General features: G+C 38.2%; 1 protein-coding gene across 1 annotated transcript; it reads left to right on the top strand.

The window, feature by feature from the left end:
* Positions 1–471: 471 nt before the first annotated feature.
* LOC146371293 (uncharacterized) lies at positions 472–14746 on the top strand. Its single transcript, XM_084907824.1, has 5 exons — positions 472–693; positions 3692–3819; positions 9345–9465; positions 11203–11357; positions 13179–14746. The coding sequence occupies exons 1-5, from the start codon at positions 624–626 to the stop codon at positions 13251–13253; spliced, it is 549 nt and encodes a 182-aa protein (XP_084763950.1). The 5' UTR covers positions 472–623; the 3' UTR covers positions 13254–14746.
* The last annotated feature ends 2533 nt before the right edge of the window (positions 14747–17279 follow it).

Genomic DNA, 17279 nt, shown 5'->3' with positions numbered 1-17279 from the left:
ACACGTAAACTCTTCTTGAATTTCGACCAGTTACAGTTGCTTTTGTTGGGCACTGAAACTAAACCTGCAGTTTGTTGTTGTACTTACAAACATCTGGCCGTCAGTCAGCTTTTATTCGCAGAGTAACAAAAAAGAACACAAAACAGAGACTTTTGATGTGATCCAGTTTCACCCATCTGTGTGACTTGCTGTGGTCTGTAGTTCTCCCTCACCCACTAACTGCATGTGTGTTTTGTTTGTCTCGCACGCGTGTGTCCGTGTGAAACATCCATTGTATGTGCAAATGTACATTTTCAGACTGGATATGTTTGTTGGGTGTGTTTATATGGGTGTACATGTTGCTGCAGACTTCCCTGTAAACTGTGTGTGTGTGTGTGTGTGTGTGTGGGGACACGTGGGTATTCGTTTTCTATGGTTTCATAGCTTCACACAGGAAATGTTCCTATCTGACAGAGTCACTCACTTCTCTTTACTGAACATGGTGTTTGTTAGCACGTGGCAAATAGCTTTCACGTAGTGAGGACTGTGATAACCCCCCTCACACCTTACAGGAAACAAAATCTGTCCTCATCACAGACCAGCATCAAACACGGGCAGCTTAGCGGGCTTCAGAGGAGAGCAAGATGAGGCTGAGGGCTCTGTGGATGGTGGTGATGGTGTGCTTCAGTGATGGAGAAGGCACAGAATGCTTAGGTAAGACCAGTGAATTTGTGAAATAACTTCAGTTATTTGTATAAGTGAGTGCATTAATCAATGTGACGACTTTCAGAATGACAGTGCTGTCGCGTGTCGGATTCTTGTGCTTTTACTGACTTTGCAGTGGTTATAAAGTGAGTTTGTTATGGACTCAAAATGTTCTTTCTTGTGTTCTGTTACCTGCAGTTGCGTGGTACTGCATACTGTGGGACAACAAATTAAATACTAATACATGGCTCACAAATAACTTTTAGTACACAATATGTACACTCTGAGAAACAGTAGAAAGTAAAATCTACACTGACATAAACCCTCACATGGGAAAGTCTGATAAGCTGGCTTGACTCGGAAAACTATGCAAACTGACTGGCTCAAAAAATGAGAAAAACTAAAGAGTGAGTTATTCTTTAGTGCAGCTCTTTGACTGGATACTAAATAAATCAGATGTGAGGTATATAACCTCAGTTTAGCAAAGTTAATGACAGAATGAATGACCTAGATGTTTACACTCAACATTAATGCTTTGGGTTGGTCATATTCTGCCACACACACAATCACAGGAACGGTGGTTTTAATAGCAGTAAAACTGTTAATAACTACACTTTTACACTGTGCTGCACCACAGAAAGAACAGCCCTGAAAATGAGACAATATCTCTGGGCGACATTGCCTTTTTAATTTGAGAGTTCAGAGGAGAATGGCCAGACATGTTTGAGCTATTTAAAGCAGAAACCTGACTAAGAAGACGAAACCACCCAGAGAGCAGACATGGAGACAAAAGGTAACTAAGAAAACTACAATCAGCACAGCAGGGCGAGGGACTAAAGCACCAACAGATAAACATATGAACATAAATCCTTTCTTAAAACAAAGACAGTCCAGAATACAAAACTAGAGATACTAGCAATAAAGAAGAGTAAACCAAGAACACCCTGCACCATGACTGTGAATGATCCAACATTTACTTTATTGTTTCATACAACACAAAGAAAAACTGTTGAAAAGCTCTTAATAATAAACAGAAGATTCTTCTTTTATGGTCACAAAAGTGTGACAAATCATAAACACTTAAATAATAATAATAATAATGATGTCAGCAGCACTTAAAGAAAGAACAAATTCAGATTTGAAAACATGGATAAATCAGTGATTCTTGCACAGTTTATGCACTGATATGTATGTACACTGTAAAAATGACTCAAATGGCCTTCACAGTCACCAGGTGTCAGCCTAGTAGCGAACCTTTGCTGAAACGGGAGCTTTGTATGATAGATGTACAGCTGATAAACCTGTAGCTGCAACTGCACGATGTGATCATGGGAATATGGACCAAAATCTCCAAGGACTGTTTCCAGCAGCTTGTTGAATCAAGTCAAAAGGGTCCAACCAGTGCTAATGAAGCGTACCTAAGCAACTGGCTGCTGAGTGATCCCAGTACAAGATTTTAAGAAGACAATCTGTGTTTGGACAAATAAAAAAAGCAAACTTGGTAACAACAGGATTATACTCGTAGGTTTCAGTCAAAGAGCCTTTTCACACATTCTGACACATTTCATTCAGTGTGTTGTGTCAGTGGTGCTTCAATTTTCTGGTTTCTTACCTTCCTGGTTTTGATTGCCCTTTCCATGCTGGGCTGTCTGGTTTCTTCCAACAGTATAAAGACACTGAGGTTAACTACTTAACTTACACCGTGGATAGAAGCTCCATGTGCCATCATATTTAGGTTAAAAACAATCATGAGAGGATCAAGTCTGATGTCCAGGAACACTCACAGTTTAAAAGAAAATACAGCGGTGTGAAAAAGTGTCCCTCTGTCAGGGGTACAGTAGCACGACCCTCTCTAGTGACGAGTGGCCATAACTAACGATTCAATGAGATCGAGCTAAAACAGTCCAGCTTCCATTAGAAGGATCCATCTTAGCAGTTTGGAGTTTATGCTATTGTGTTAACCCTGATTTTCCTAAAACTTAACCTGGATCATATTTTACTTGTTGACTGAAAAATTGTAAACTGGGGCATTCCAGGTAAGAAGCTGGAAATGTTTTGGTTCATGTTTCAGTTCATGTTTGACAACAACTGACAGAAATCCCAGTTCGACCACAGATCAGAGTGTGCCTGCAGGGATGGGATTTGAGCCTGGAGTGGCAAACCTGAGCTGGACATCAGAGTTGCGTCAGAGCAGCATGTTCCAGCAAGTTTGCAGATGCTCTTTTGTAGTAAAAGCAGCAGAACCAGTGATAATACTACAGGTTGTGTCAATAACATCAAAGAAGGGCAGGCTGAATGCTCTGTTTTGTTCATTTTCATTCTAGGAGTTTTATTTCTACACCAGTAGGGAACAAAAACACTCCTTTAAATCTGTGAAGTGACCACTGATCTGTTACTAGTGTCAAAGTTGGGAGATAAAGCAGCCCTGACCACGCTGCACCTTTTGGTGGATTGAAACACTGTTGTGGCTCATGTTGAACACTGGGGTGTCTTTAAGGACACAGCTCTTGACTGATGCAGCCTTATCTTTAGGCTAGGACCTCCCCTGTGTGTGTTACTATAATTCACTATACCTACATTAGTAACCTGCTGTTCTCTGGTTGTTGTTGCCAGTATACAGCTGTTTACTGGTGAATATTGAAGTAGTGGGGTGTGTACATTTGCACACAGTAGAGCTGTGTCAGTGAGAGCTGTGCCTATAAGTGCTTTATAAATATTTTGACTGACTTACTATTTGTTTTGTGTTCATACTAACTTTGAGCAAAACATTTCATAAAAGCAGAGAAAAGTGCAACAGTTCACGTTGGCATGGGTTACAACATTGTCGGGGTTGGGTGAGATAAATGTACTGCTTACATGTATTCAGATTTCACAGTCTTCCAGGTCCTGGGAGCACGCACATCATGCTTGTACATTACAACGCTGAGCATTGCTGTTTGTCGATTATGACAGGTAGCCTCTGCACAACCTCATCCTTTGTTGCTTGGACTCTGTTTTTGTTCATCAGGTGGACCTGTCATCTCAGTGACCGAATCCAGTAAAGTGATGTTTCCATGTCCACGTATCCAAGCCTCAGAGATGAAATATCAGTTAATCTTCAATGAAAAACCCATCAGTAAAGTCAGCCTGGATAAGGTCAGTGTGTGAGCTTGCAGCTTTCTTTAGCTGTTTCCTTACTAAGGACATTCATTAAAAAAACTTTCAGTATAGATTTTTGTATCATTCAAATATGTTGAATTTCTGTGTCATAGGCACTGGAGTACAGTGCAGCACACCTAGCCAGTATGCACCACAGTTATGTAAACAGTTTATGTTGAAGTCATAGTATTCATTCTGCTTTTATGTCTCAGAGAAAACTTTGATGAAATGAAAGTCAGATTGCAAGAACTGCTGATCTCTGCCACACGGGAAAACCACACTGTGTCTCCTCTGCACTGCACTGAGATTCCATGCAAGTTGGTTTCTATTTGTTCACAGTGTGCAGTATCACCATGCAGATGCACTGAATTTTGAAAGCTGTGAGCAATCAAGGCCATGACATCGACATGTGATGGCAAGCTGACAATTAAAATTGCTGCATGGACCTCTATATCTATTTTTGTAAGGTATTATGCATCTTTGTGCGGAACATCTTTGGTCCCCGTCGTTCTTCAAAAAGACACTTTGTCATTTGGAGTTTTGATGACAGAAATCGAGAGCTCTGTCTGAGACTTGGTTTCAAAATGTCCCATAGGTGTATGAGGTGGGCTGAGATCTGGGGACTGTGATGGCCTTAGCATAGGAACATCATCACAATCTTTATTGTCATTGTGTTTTAAGAACAATGACAACTGTATGCAAACCCGTTCAGTGCAAGTGAAAAGAATCAAAATCAGAAATACTTTATTAATCCCGAAAGAAATGATGGGAAATTACAAAATGAGGAGGGAGAAGCTGTACCTGTGTTTGGTTACTATTTCATGTTGAGAGTCAAAGGCTCTTGGTGACATCATATGTCAGCATATGGATGAAACAGTAATCAGTGGCTGTTGGTATAATATTCCTTTAACTAAATGTCAGGCTGACTTCTTTAGAAAGCTGTATTACAGTTTCACTGACTGTTAAACCAATTTATGTGGTTGCTTCAGATCATACCTCCCCCACAGACCCCCAAAACCACATATGAACTTCAAATTCAACTGATTGATGTAACCAGTTTGAAAAAAAATCTGAAAATTCATGCAAAAGATCCACAACAGTATGGGCAGAAAGACATTTAAGTAATGTTTTACATTAAATTAAATTTTATTTCATTAATGTAGTGTCACAATATTATATATATCTATATATTAGGGGTGCAACGATACACAAAATTCACGGTTCGGTTCGATACTTTGGTGTCACGGTTCGATATTTTTTCGATACAAAAATTTTTTTTATGCCTTTTAAATTTGTCATTTATTAAAATTATAAATAGATATTTTAACTCAAAAGTACAGTTTTTAAATTTAATGTTGCTGAAACAACAAAGTAATAAAAAATAAATCTATCTGATGGAGAAATCACTCATCTTTGGAAAAGAGAGTTTATTACAGAGAAATGGCTCTTTCCAAAATAAAAGCTATACTATACGCTTCTTCTGGGCTATATTCTCAGCAGCATATTAAACATATCAGGTCCCCATAAGGAGGATCATGTGCTAACGGTTGTCTAAATCAGCGGTCTCCAACCTTTTTTGCGCCATGGACCGGTTTATGCCCGACAATATTTTCACGGACCGGCCTTTAAGGTGTCGCGGATAAATACAACAAAATAAAACTAGTACCGGTACCGAAAAAAAGAAGATTTATTCATAACACACGTGAAAAGACCCAGGAAAACCGAGTTAACGATAAAAACGATAACAAAATAACGCTGAAAACCGATAAAAACCCTGAAAACCAAACATTTCACACCTGAGCCTCAACTCTCGCGGCCCGGTACCAAACGACTCACGGACCGGTACCGGTCCGAGGCCCGGGGACCGCTGGTCTAAATGACTCAGGTAAAGTTTGTAGCATGCGTGCTTGTTGTTTTTGTCTGCTTCCACTTGTCTTTGCACGAGGATGATGTCGGAGTAAATGTGCAGTCATATTCGTTGTGTTCCCATTAGTGCTGTCAGCGTTAATCTGAAATGACGTTAACGCCACAACACGGCAAATCTCCGTTAACGAGCTACCGCGGATCGCCCCGTGCGTGGGGCTGGACGGCCAACACGTTAACGAGCTAACTGCGCTAACGCACTAGTTCCCACCCATGTAATTGAGCATTGCGTGGCACATCCAACATAGTTTTACTTTAGTCCATGACGCGCTTACCTTCAGGGTCATACGTCACATGAAAACCAAAATAGTTCCAAAGGCCAGATCTGAATGAGGGTGGGGAGGTTCAATTTGCCATGTTGCAAGGAGAGCTTAACTTCTGTCTGGCTAGCTTGCCCTGCGCTCAGTGAATCTGCGTTCGACTACTCCGCCTAGGCTGCACTGTGAGCGCAGATCCACTGAGCGCTCAACACAGACAGCATCGTCAGAAGGAAAGTTGATAAAATAAATAATAATAATAAATTTTGTATTGTTCGATACATATGCGTACCGAACCGAAAGCACTGTATCGAACGGTTCAATATCGATACGAGTATCGTTGCACCCCTAATATATATATATATATATATATATATATATATATATATATGTGTGTGTGTGTGTGTGTTGTGCATAGTATTATATACATATTGTGAATACACAATGTCTTTTCAGTGTTTTACTTTTTTTCTGAAGTATAGTTTTTATTTTTTCAGGTAACTAACATTTTAGTTTGAGTTATTTTTCTTTAGTTTTGCTGAACCATATTATCTTTCTTCTTCTGTAAGCATGATAAAGATCAAGTATAGAAACTGCCACCCGTGATCAACAGTAAAATCCCTGTAAATAGCACTTTAAGCAACTTTATTATACTTGTTGCAGTCAGTTGGTCAGTATTCATAAATCAGTGTTATGTACATTTTTAAGACATACACATAAACACATGTAACTTATTTTTAATTTCTAAATGTAACGTCTCTCCTATAATCAGGATGTGCATGACTGGCAGCATGATTGTATCATTTCACCACACACAAAAAGATAATACTGATGTCACTGAGCTCTGTGTCACACACTTTCAGGCTATATATATATATATATATATATATATATATATATATATATACTTAATGCATACTGCAGTAATTATTGATTACTCTTTCCTCTTGTATTTTCTCTAACATTTTGGAAAAAGCCTGTGTAAAGCCGGATAAATGAGACATGTGTGGTAGATGAGTTTACATACCTGAAGTCAGCCATCCAAGGCAACGGACAGCGCACAAGAGTGGTGAAGAGGAGAGAGCAGGCAGGGTGACAGAACAATAGTAGCAAGAGTGAAAGGGGAGGTTTACCAGATGTTAGTGAGACCAGCTTTGATGTATGGTTTGGAGATGGGGGCATTGACAAAAGAGACAGGATACTGAACTGGAAGTGGCAGAGTTTTCAAGATTTTCACTGGGAGAGTCCAGAATGGACAGGATTAGAAACGAGAACATCACAGGTTCGGGTTGAGCAGTTTGGAGAGGCGAGGCTGAGATGGTTTGGACATGTGCATTTTGAGCACATGACAACCATCTATGTTTAATCCATGTGTGAACCTTGATGAGCTCTGCTTCTTTCAAACTTGCTCCTTTGAATTAAACACATATAAAAAAGGTCTATAACTCAATGTTATGAGCCATATTAAAATGATAAAAGCATTTTTAATAGAAATGAGATTTTCAGTTAATCTGAACAATAGTTCAGTTCAAATAAATCATCAACTCAGAGAAAGACGGAGTCACAGAAACAACAAATATTTTTAAGTACGTAGATAAGAAAAGTAAATATTTTATTTTTAGTTAATAAAGTACGTACTCTATTTCAATCAATGTGAACATTCAGAGGCATCCATGCATAAGCTGATTGTGTGCTGCTTACTGGGTCTGTGGGACAACAGTCTAAACATGGCTGACGAGGCTCCCGCTCTATGGCCACCTCGTCTGGTGGATTACAGTAACGCCTTACAAGTAACGCGTTACTGTAATCCAATTACTTTTTTCGAGTAACGAGTAAGGTAAGGGATTATTATTGCAAAAAACTGGCACTGGCACCTGCCTACATCTTTGATCTGCTACAGCCCGATGTCCCTAGCAGGTCTTTGAGGTCATCTGATCAGGGCTTACTTGCTATAAAAAATACTAAGAGGAGGACTAAGGGTGACAGAGCTTTAGCCACTGTGGCCCCTAGACTGTGGAACTCTCTCCCCCAAGCATTAAGAACTGTGGACTCAGTAGCTGTTTTTAAAAAAACAACTCAAAACTCACCTTTTTAAAACTGCTTTTGGTTAATTTTTTGCCTGTTTTATTTTCTCTTTTTAAATCTTTTTATGACTTGTAATCTTATGTGCAGCACTTTGTGATTCTGTCTTGAAAGGTGCTATATAAATAAAAATTTATTTATTATTTATTTATTTAAAAGGTAATTAGATCACTGTTACTTTCCCGTAAGCACGCTGCGTTACTGCATTACTGCGGTTTTTTTTTGTGAGAATGTCTCATGACAGTGACGTAAGCGAGTGCGACGTTCGTGACAACAGCTGTGTGCAGATCAACAATGGATCATATATCGAGTGCGGGAGAGAGTATGAGCGTGCAGCGTTTAACGCGTGGAAGTACTGACCTTACTTTGAGTTTGATTCCATAAAAAGTGACAAAAACATTAGTGTCCGCTGCTCACTGCGTGGGAAGAAAACTTCTTTTTACAGCGAAAAAACTCCTAAACGCCCGAGCAAACGCCAAATACGCTGCCGCTGGAATGTGACATTCACAGAGAAACTGCCGTATCCTTCCACTGACCGCTGCGGCACACCTGCACCAGGGAAACCTCCGCCTGCCCCACTCCTGCTTTACAGGTGAAAATAGAGCAACAGGACCGCTAGTCTTTGATTTTTTTTATTTGTTTTCTGCTGTTTTACTTGCATCTATTTGAAAGAGTGAGTGTAAACACAAAAAACTATTTTATTTTATGTGCTGGAATGTGCAGAAAATAGGTTTAAATGTTAAACAAATTTCTTCCAGTCAGAGAATGTTGCAGATAATTTAATGTTTGCTTGATGCATAAAGTTAAAAGATTAAAAAGAGACGTTTCCATTTGATTACATTTTGTATGATGGATGATGCAGAAAAAGTAGAATTGGGCTGAAAGATCCAAGACGTTATTACCTATTTAGGGGATAAATCATGTTTTAAAAAGTAACTAAGTAACTAATTACTTTTGAAAATAAGTAATCAGTAAAGAAACAGGATTACTTTTTTCGGGAAGTAATCAGTAATTAGTTACTGATTACTTTTTTCAAGTAACTTGACCAACACTGCCGGTGGGACACTGCGGTGTTCCCAAGCTGGCCAAAAAAATCATCTCCTGGACGTGCCTCAGGGCCTCCATGTGGTAGGACATGCCTGAGACATCTCTCCTCGGCCTGAGTGACATCCCAGCCAGATGCCGGAAACACCTGGACTCACTCCATTCAATGAATTCAGTTGAAATGATGGTGAATGATTGCCTGTTTTCTTTATACAGAACCACACTGCACAGTTTGAAGTCACAGTGAGTGAGAGTGGGGTGTACTCCTGCATCACTGAGAAGATTTATCCTCCACCATACAAACAGAGCTGTCAGAGAATCCAAGTCAATGTGACCGGTAAAACACGTACACACAAACTCATTAAGAAAACCATTCCTTTCCATTCTGTGTGTGAGATCATGAATTGTCTGATTGTCTCTATGTTTGTATGTCTTAGTCTGTGTGTTACCCAGGTGTCTCTTCTCTGTCCTTTTACCTCATGTATGTCCAAGTCCTCAGTTTTCCTCGGTGTCGTGTGATCGCCTGATGCTGTGCGCCCTGTTTGTTCCATGTCTAGTTTCTTATATGACTGAGTTTGCTGCGTTCGGGTGCACCTTCCACCTACCACACATGCCAAAAAGTGACATTAAGTGCAAAAAACAGTAAAAATGAATCCAGCAGTTATGAACCTGGTAATTCAATAATTTATCTGTTCTGTTTATTATCTGCATAAAACCGCATAGAATTATGTGAGGTAAGGCTGAATGAGGAATGCATCCAAAAACCTTGCCGAGTCTCACAAAGCTTAAAACAAAAACAAGTGCTAGTGAGTTGCAGCCTCCTGGAGTCTGGTTAAGCTCTTTGCACATCACAGACTCAGATAAAGAGACTTTTCACACTCAGTCTTTGACTCCCTGCTTAATTAGGTTATTCGATCATAGTTATGCAGAGTCCCTGCAGCTGGTAGATCGCACCTACATAGGACCACATGTCATTAGATAGGACCACATGTATGTCTGTGTGGTCAGAAGATTGAAAGTCCCTGCAAACAGTATTGAGGACAGCAGAGGGTCTTCCCCACATCCAGGTCACTGCACAGGAACACTGTCTGAGCAGAACAAATACATTACAAAGTCTCTTCTCCCCGCTGACGAGGCTCTAAAGGTTCACAGCGGGTAAAATAAATATGAAACACGTCACCAGTTTTAAGTACATATATTTCTAAAGGTGCTAATCTAATGCTAACATTGAATTCTGACCAGATCTCCAGTCCACACAAACAAACAAATGAAACCATAGATGCTCACAAATGAGATTATGAGGAATAATCAGAAATGACATTGAAAAAGTATTGAACACATGCAGAAAGGGAGGTGTGAAAGGCATGGGATGTGACGACAGCTGAAATCAGTCATTTGAAAGCAGCCCTGCTACTTAGCCCACTCCCCTCCCTGCTGCTCCCCACCAGTTGTTGTTGCTTCCTAAAATACTGAAGGGTCCAGTGAGCATTGTTGGGGCCATAATCTGCAAGTGGAAAGAACATAATTTCACCATAAACTGGCCACAACCAGGCGCTTCAGACAGATTTCAGACAGAATGAACAGAATGATCAGGAGAGCCAAGGAGCATCTGACCTGGGATCAGCAGGTATGATCGTTTCAAAGAAAACATGAACTGAAGAAGCTTCTCGGATGAGAGGTGAAACGTCTTCAAGCAACTCAAAGAAGTCCAGACGCTTTTCTTTGCAAGCTCCTTTGAAAACAATAAGTAATGCACTCAGCCGCCCATATTCAGACTCTAATGCTGTAAAAACAAACATGTTAAAGTGAATTTAAAGTTTGCTGAACAACATTTAGACAAGGCTGTGCAATACTGGGAAATATAGTCGTGTCAGATGAGACTAAAACTGGAAAACTCTTTGGATGCCATCATGCATGCCATGTTTGGAGGTCACAAAGTACCCCAAAACACCACACCAACAGTGAGGTTTTGGTGGGGACATCAAGGAACGATTTCAGAGGTACTTTTCCCACATGAATGTGAAATATAATATATAATAATAATAATATAAACTGTACTCTTATGGAATTTCAGATGGGAAGACTTTGACATCAATCAACGACAGCATCATACCTGTTAAGGACTGTCCATGCAATCCTCCATTAATCCCAGAGGTGGTGATGTGGGCGGGATCTTGTGCTTTATTGGTCTACAGCCTGACAATCACCTGCATAACCATTGCTATATGGGTAAGAATAAAAAGATGGATTTCACTCATTTGTCCACATAAAAGTAGCCAAAGCAGGTAAAAGGATCAAAATGGGGTAACCATGGAGATACCTTTGTACACAGATGCCTCCTGGGCCTGCTTCTCTTGTTCAGTGTTAGTGAAAGTAGAAAACATATGACACAAAATAGAAATGGAGAACATTCACTTCAAAGTCAAAGTTATATGTGACTGACAGTAGAAAACATGGTGAGGTTATCCATGTTACTGGATCAGGAATTCACTTCAGAAAGATGGCTTCTGCCTTTTTATGTTGTTCTTATCACTGATCTGGGTTCAGGGAGTTACTTTCCTCATAAGTTTGTTTCATATCATTAATTCAATATTTTAAAACCAAATTGTCACATCATGTCCGACAGCTTTATGTCACAGCTGGAGGCACGAGAAACTTCATAAACTGCAGACGACATTAGGGATGAAAATTAGACACAGTTTACTGTCCATATGTGTCTGATTGAAAAATGAGGAGAGAGCTGTTGTGCAGTGGACTGGGCTAATGAGGGAACTGAGGCATCATCTTACTTTTCTCTGTAAGCTAAATTTGTGGATTGTAAGCTATAATTTAACATTCTCAGCTCAGCAGTTGTGAGTTGTCTGGGGAAAGAGCATGTTTAATTTTAGAAAAATGTCAGTATACATGAATACAAATCACTCTATTGGGCTTGAATGCAAAATTCAGTGGTGTAGTACAGATATTAGTTCTTGTTAACTTCAGTGTACTTTTACTATGAGCATCATTCTGTAAGAGCCATTAGCTGAACCGTTCCTCAGCTCCTGTGCAGAGGTCAAATCCTAAAATATCTGCAAAAGACACCGTGTCTCTCTGCACATGTTTGCAGGCAGTAATATTCAAAATAGCGAGCTCATCAGCTTTAACTCATCAATGGTAGAGGCAATGAAGAAGAAACCAGATGCATTACCAAGAAGACGGAAAGCTTTGTCACTGCGTTTTTAGCAGACGTAGCTGATTTTATCAGTTCAGACATTTTCAGCTGATATCAGTTTGTAGATGCTAATTCACTGAAATATGACTGAGATAGCTGAAGCTTGCAAAACAACTAAACCAAAGCAGTTTTTATGCGGTTGAGTTTTTTTGTATAGCACACTCAGTGTGAGATAACCCACCCCCTTCTTCCTAGTGTAAAAACAGCACTTGAAGCCTTGATGTGAGGATTTCTGTCATTTCCATTTGGTCACAAAAAACGGTCATGATGAAAAGGAGCAGGTCTAATGATGAAACTGCACACTGATGAGACTGACAGCATGTAGCTCTAGGTGCACACCAAAGACAACCCTCCACTTTCAAACATAATATTAATAATATTTACAAGCAGACATGACCCAGATCGAGTGACTGGGCCCAGAAGCTCAGCAGGAAAGTGTTTACAGAGGTCAGCTGTTCCTCCACAGGACTGGAAGTCTGTTTGCAACCACAGCTACGGCCACCTGGTGGCCTTCAGATAGAATGCAGCTTTAAGCCACTTCACTGACTTCATTTTTCCAAATCAGGAGCTACATCCATGTTTTATACTGTCTATGATTTCTGCTAACAGTGTGTAATTTGTGTATAATAATTAGGAGTCATGCAGTAAATAAGAGCCATTCATATCAAAGTAACCACAGAGGGTAGATGTGTCTATACGCTTTTTAAGGTACACCTGTTAAGCTGCCTGTTGATGCAAATATCTAATAAGCCACACATGGCAGCAACTCTGTGTATAGTGTGCTGTATTCATCTAAAAAAACACAACAACAATGTGTCTGTCGGTTTTGTGTTCCTTAGAAAAAGCAGAAGAAAGAAGAGATGGAAAGTGTTGTGTATGAAAACACCAGACCCAGGAAATCTCCCAAACTTTAACTGCTGCTTATGGCAATCATCCATAAATATCACGAGTATTAAACCTAGGAATGCTGCCAACACCTTTTAGTACAAGTCAGAGGACGACTGCGTAGGTATGGAAAAGATTCGCCTGTTGGGGTCTTTACCAAGTTGTTTTTTGATGTTGTTTGTATGTTTTCTGATGGTTAGTCTAAACGGCGTGGACATGCACAGCACATTTAATGGTATCCACTGACTCAGTCTCATTGCATCATTTTAACTTGTGTTAAAAGTGTGGACATTTCTGTGGATTTTATTGGCAGTTTGATGAATATCCTACACCAAACAAATAGACTGAAGTCAAAAAAAATGACAGTGCTTGTGTTGACTATACTGTGGACAGATCTTATTGTAAATAACACAGGAGCTTGTTATATATTCTATCATAATATTTGTATCCAATAATGATATTGTTAAACTATGTTAAGTAATACATATGGGATCACATTTAGTGTTGTCCTGGTAGATGTTTGGATTTCAGGTATTTGTTTTATGGTTGGTGCTTCGTAGGATTAGGATTAGCACACGTGATGAGTTAGGCTTACCTAACACCATCACAAGGCTGTTTGTCTAAACCTTTCAATTTTTACAATTACTAAAAGGAAAAACAGTAAAGACAGATAATTGTAGAATCATTGTTAATTATTCTTATTTAAACTTGTTAATATTAACCAGGTCACTGATGACCCATCCAGGGTAAGGGAGTAGAATCTGGGCTTAGAATCCCCATCTTTCTGTAGGACATTCATCCACCACCCAAAGGCCAAAAACTTTAATGGAAACAACAGTAATGACATTTACTTAATCCAAGATGTAACATGTTCTGGTCCTGGAAGATTTGCCTGTTTAGCATGTACTCAAAGCAAAGTCCAACTCTGGATGACTCTGTGGGTGTCAACTGAAAATACTACATCTATACTGAGAAACCATCAGTTAGACACATTACTTATGTAGCAATGTCAACAGACTTTCAGACAAAGAATTGGGGAAATAAAATATTTCAATACACAAAACTTAACACAAAAAGCAAATATAAATAAACAAATTTGTCAAACTGTTCTGACTTCAAAGCACTTTCAGCCTTTAGATCAGTTCACTGTAGCTTGAACCCTAGAATAACTACTGTCATAATCTCCATCTATCCTGTTGTACAGTTTTGGTTTACTAAAGTTGAAAGTCCCAGAACAGAAGAAGTGCACGCTGAAAATGTATGTAAGAGTGTAAATGTATGTAAGAGTGTAAATGTATGTAAGTGTGTAAATGTATGTAAGAGTGTAAATGTATGTAAGAGTGTATGTAAGTGTGTAAATGTGTGTAAGAGTGTAAATGTGTGTAAGTGTGTAAATGTGTGTAAGTGTGTAAATGTGTGTAAGAGTGTAAATGTATGTAAGAGTGTAAATGTATGTAAGTGTGTAAATGTATGTAAGAGTGTAAATGTATGTAAGTGTGTAAATGTATGTAAGAGTGTAACTGTATGTAAGTGTGTGTAAGTGTGTAAATGTGTGTAAGTGTGTAAATGTGTGTAAGAGTGTAAATGTATGTAAGTGTGTAAATGTATGTAAGAGTGTAACTGTATGTAAGTGTGTAAATGTGTGTAAGAGTGTAAATGTGTGTAAGTGTGTAAATGTATGTAAGAGTGTAAATGTATGTAAGTGTGTAAATGTATGTAAGAGTGTAAATGTATGTAAGTGTGTAAATGTGTGTAAGTGTGTAAATGTGTGTAAGAGTGTAAATGTATGTAAGAGTGTAAATGTATGTAAGTGTGTAAATGTGTGTAAGTGTGTAAATGTATGTAAGTGTGTAAATGTGTGTAAGAGTGTAAATGTGTGTAAGTGTGTAAATGTATGTAAGAGTGTAAATGTATGTAAGTGTGTAAATGTATGTAAGAGTGTAAATGTGTGTAAGTGTGTAAATGTGTGTAAGTGTGTAAATGTGTGTAAGAGTGTAAATGTGTGTAAGTGTGTAAATGTATGTAAGAGTGTAAATGTATGTAAGTGTGTAAATGTGTGTAAGTGTGTAAATGTATGTAAGAGTGTAAATGTGTGTAAGAGTGTAAATGTATGTAAGTGTGTAAATGTATGTAAGAGTGTAAATGTGTGTAAGAGTGTAAATGTATGTAAGAGTGTAAATGTGTGTAAGTGTGTAAATGTATGTAAGAGTGTAAATGTGTGTAAGTGTGTAAATGTGTGTAAGAGTGTAAATGTATGTAAGTGTGTAAATGTGTGTAAGTGTGTAAATGTGTGTAAGAGTGTAAATGTATGTAAGAGTGTAAATGTGTGTAAGAGTGTAAATGTGTGTAAGAGTGTAAATGTATGTAAGAGTGTAAATGTATGTAAGAGTGTAAATGTGTGTAAGAGTGTAAATGTGTGTAAGTGTGTAAATGTGTGTAAGAGTGTAAATGTGTGTAAGAGTGTAAATGTGTGTAAGTGTGTAAATGTATGTAAGAGTGTAAATGTGTGTAAGTGTGTAAATGTGTGTAAGAGTGTAAATGTGTGTAAGTGTGTAAATGTATGTAAGAGTGTAAATGTATGTAAGAGTGTAAATGTGTGTAAGAGTGTAAATGTGTGTAAGAGTGTAAATGTATGTAAGAGTGTAAATGTATGTAAGAGTGTAAATGTGTGTAAGAGTGTAAATGTATGTAAGAGTGTAAATGTATGTAAGAGTGTAAATGTGTGTAAGTGTGTAAATGTGTGTAAGAGTGTAAATGTGTGTAAGTGTGTAAATGTATGTAAGTGTGTAAATGTATGTAAGAGTGTAAATGTATGTAAGAGTGTAAATGTGTGTAAGAGTGTAAATGTATGTAAGAGTGTAAATGTATGTAAGAGTGTAAATGTGTGTAAGAGTGTAAATGTGTGTAAGTGTGTAAATGTGTGTAAGAGTGTAAATGTGTGTAAGAGTGTAAATGTGTGTAAGAGTGTAAATGTGTGTAAGTGTGTAAATGTATGTAAGTGTGTAAATGTATGTAAGAGTGTAAATGTATGTAAGAGTGTAAATGTATGTAAGTGTGATCCTTTAGCTTTGCTTTGCTTAATATGTGGCTAAGTGCAACCCTGAGTGGTTCAGCAGAGCACTGGTGGTTGTTAAAAGTTAAAATATTTAAGAACAGTTTAAAACATTTTGTTTGATCTTTACTTTTTTCTTATGTATTATTATTATTATTATTATTATTATTATTATTGTATGTTGTTTAATTAATGATAAAGTCTGTCCCACTACTGTGAAGTATATGTACATTACATGTTGTACAATAAACACCTTTGCTATAAACATGCAATGTTTTAAAATAGAAAAAATCATGTGTATTTTTAGAATATTTTCCCATTATGTAATGACTGTGTTCACTTCTGGGACTGATGTGCTGAAAATCAATTTCCTTCTCTTGTTTGGTTGATATATGAGTAATTTTCCTTCATATTCAGCTACATTATGCTGTCGTGAGTTCAGAGATGCCTCACGCGTGTGTGGATTTACTCAGAAGTGACTGCATCTTTTTTCTTTGATGAAGATGACAAATGTCTTATTACTCAGAATAAGTGCGCTCGTGGCTCTGCAGGAAACCAACACGTCTCAAGTCTCAATATAATCTTGCATATTTTTCTCGTCACTCACTAACATTTAAATGTTATTAATTCATTTATTTTTTAGTTTGCCTCTGTTGAAAATAAATGAATGAATCATTCCTATGAGCAAGACAAGATGCAGCTGGACTCTGAGCTTTAGTTAAGTGGAACCAACAACAAAGTCTGAGAACACCAGGAAAGATTTACAGCATTTATTTTGAATTTCATAAAACATATTTTTATTATGAATGATTAAAGATGGATATGTCCAAAATACACGTCATGATGAGCTCAGAGCCTGTCAGTCAGTCAGCCGGGTCATGTTTTTACGAGTTTTCACACTAGTTTCACTCGAAAGTTAGCAACAAAGGCTAACCGTGTCATAGAGATACAACAGACAGAAGTCTGAGATGTAGTTTTTAAATGTGAGGTGTTAAAAAAAAAA

The sequence above is a fragment of the Perissodus microlepis genome, chromosome 16 (assembly GCF_051167445.1).
Source record: "Perissodus microlepis isolate ML-2025 ecotype Zambia chromosome 16, ASM5116744v1, whole genome shotgun sequence".
Taxonomy (NCBI): Eukaryota; Metazoa; Chordata; class Actinopteri; order Cichliformes; family Cichlidae; genus Perissodus; species Perissodus microlepis.
This window is presented reverse-complemented; position numbering and strand designations above follow the sequence as displayed.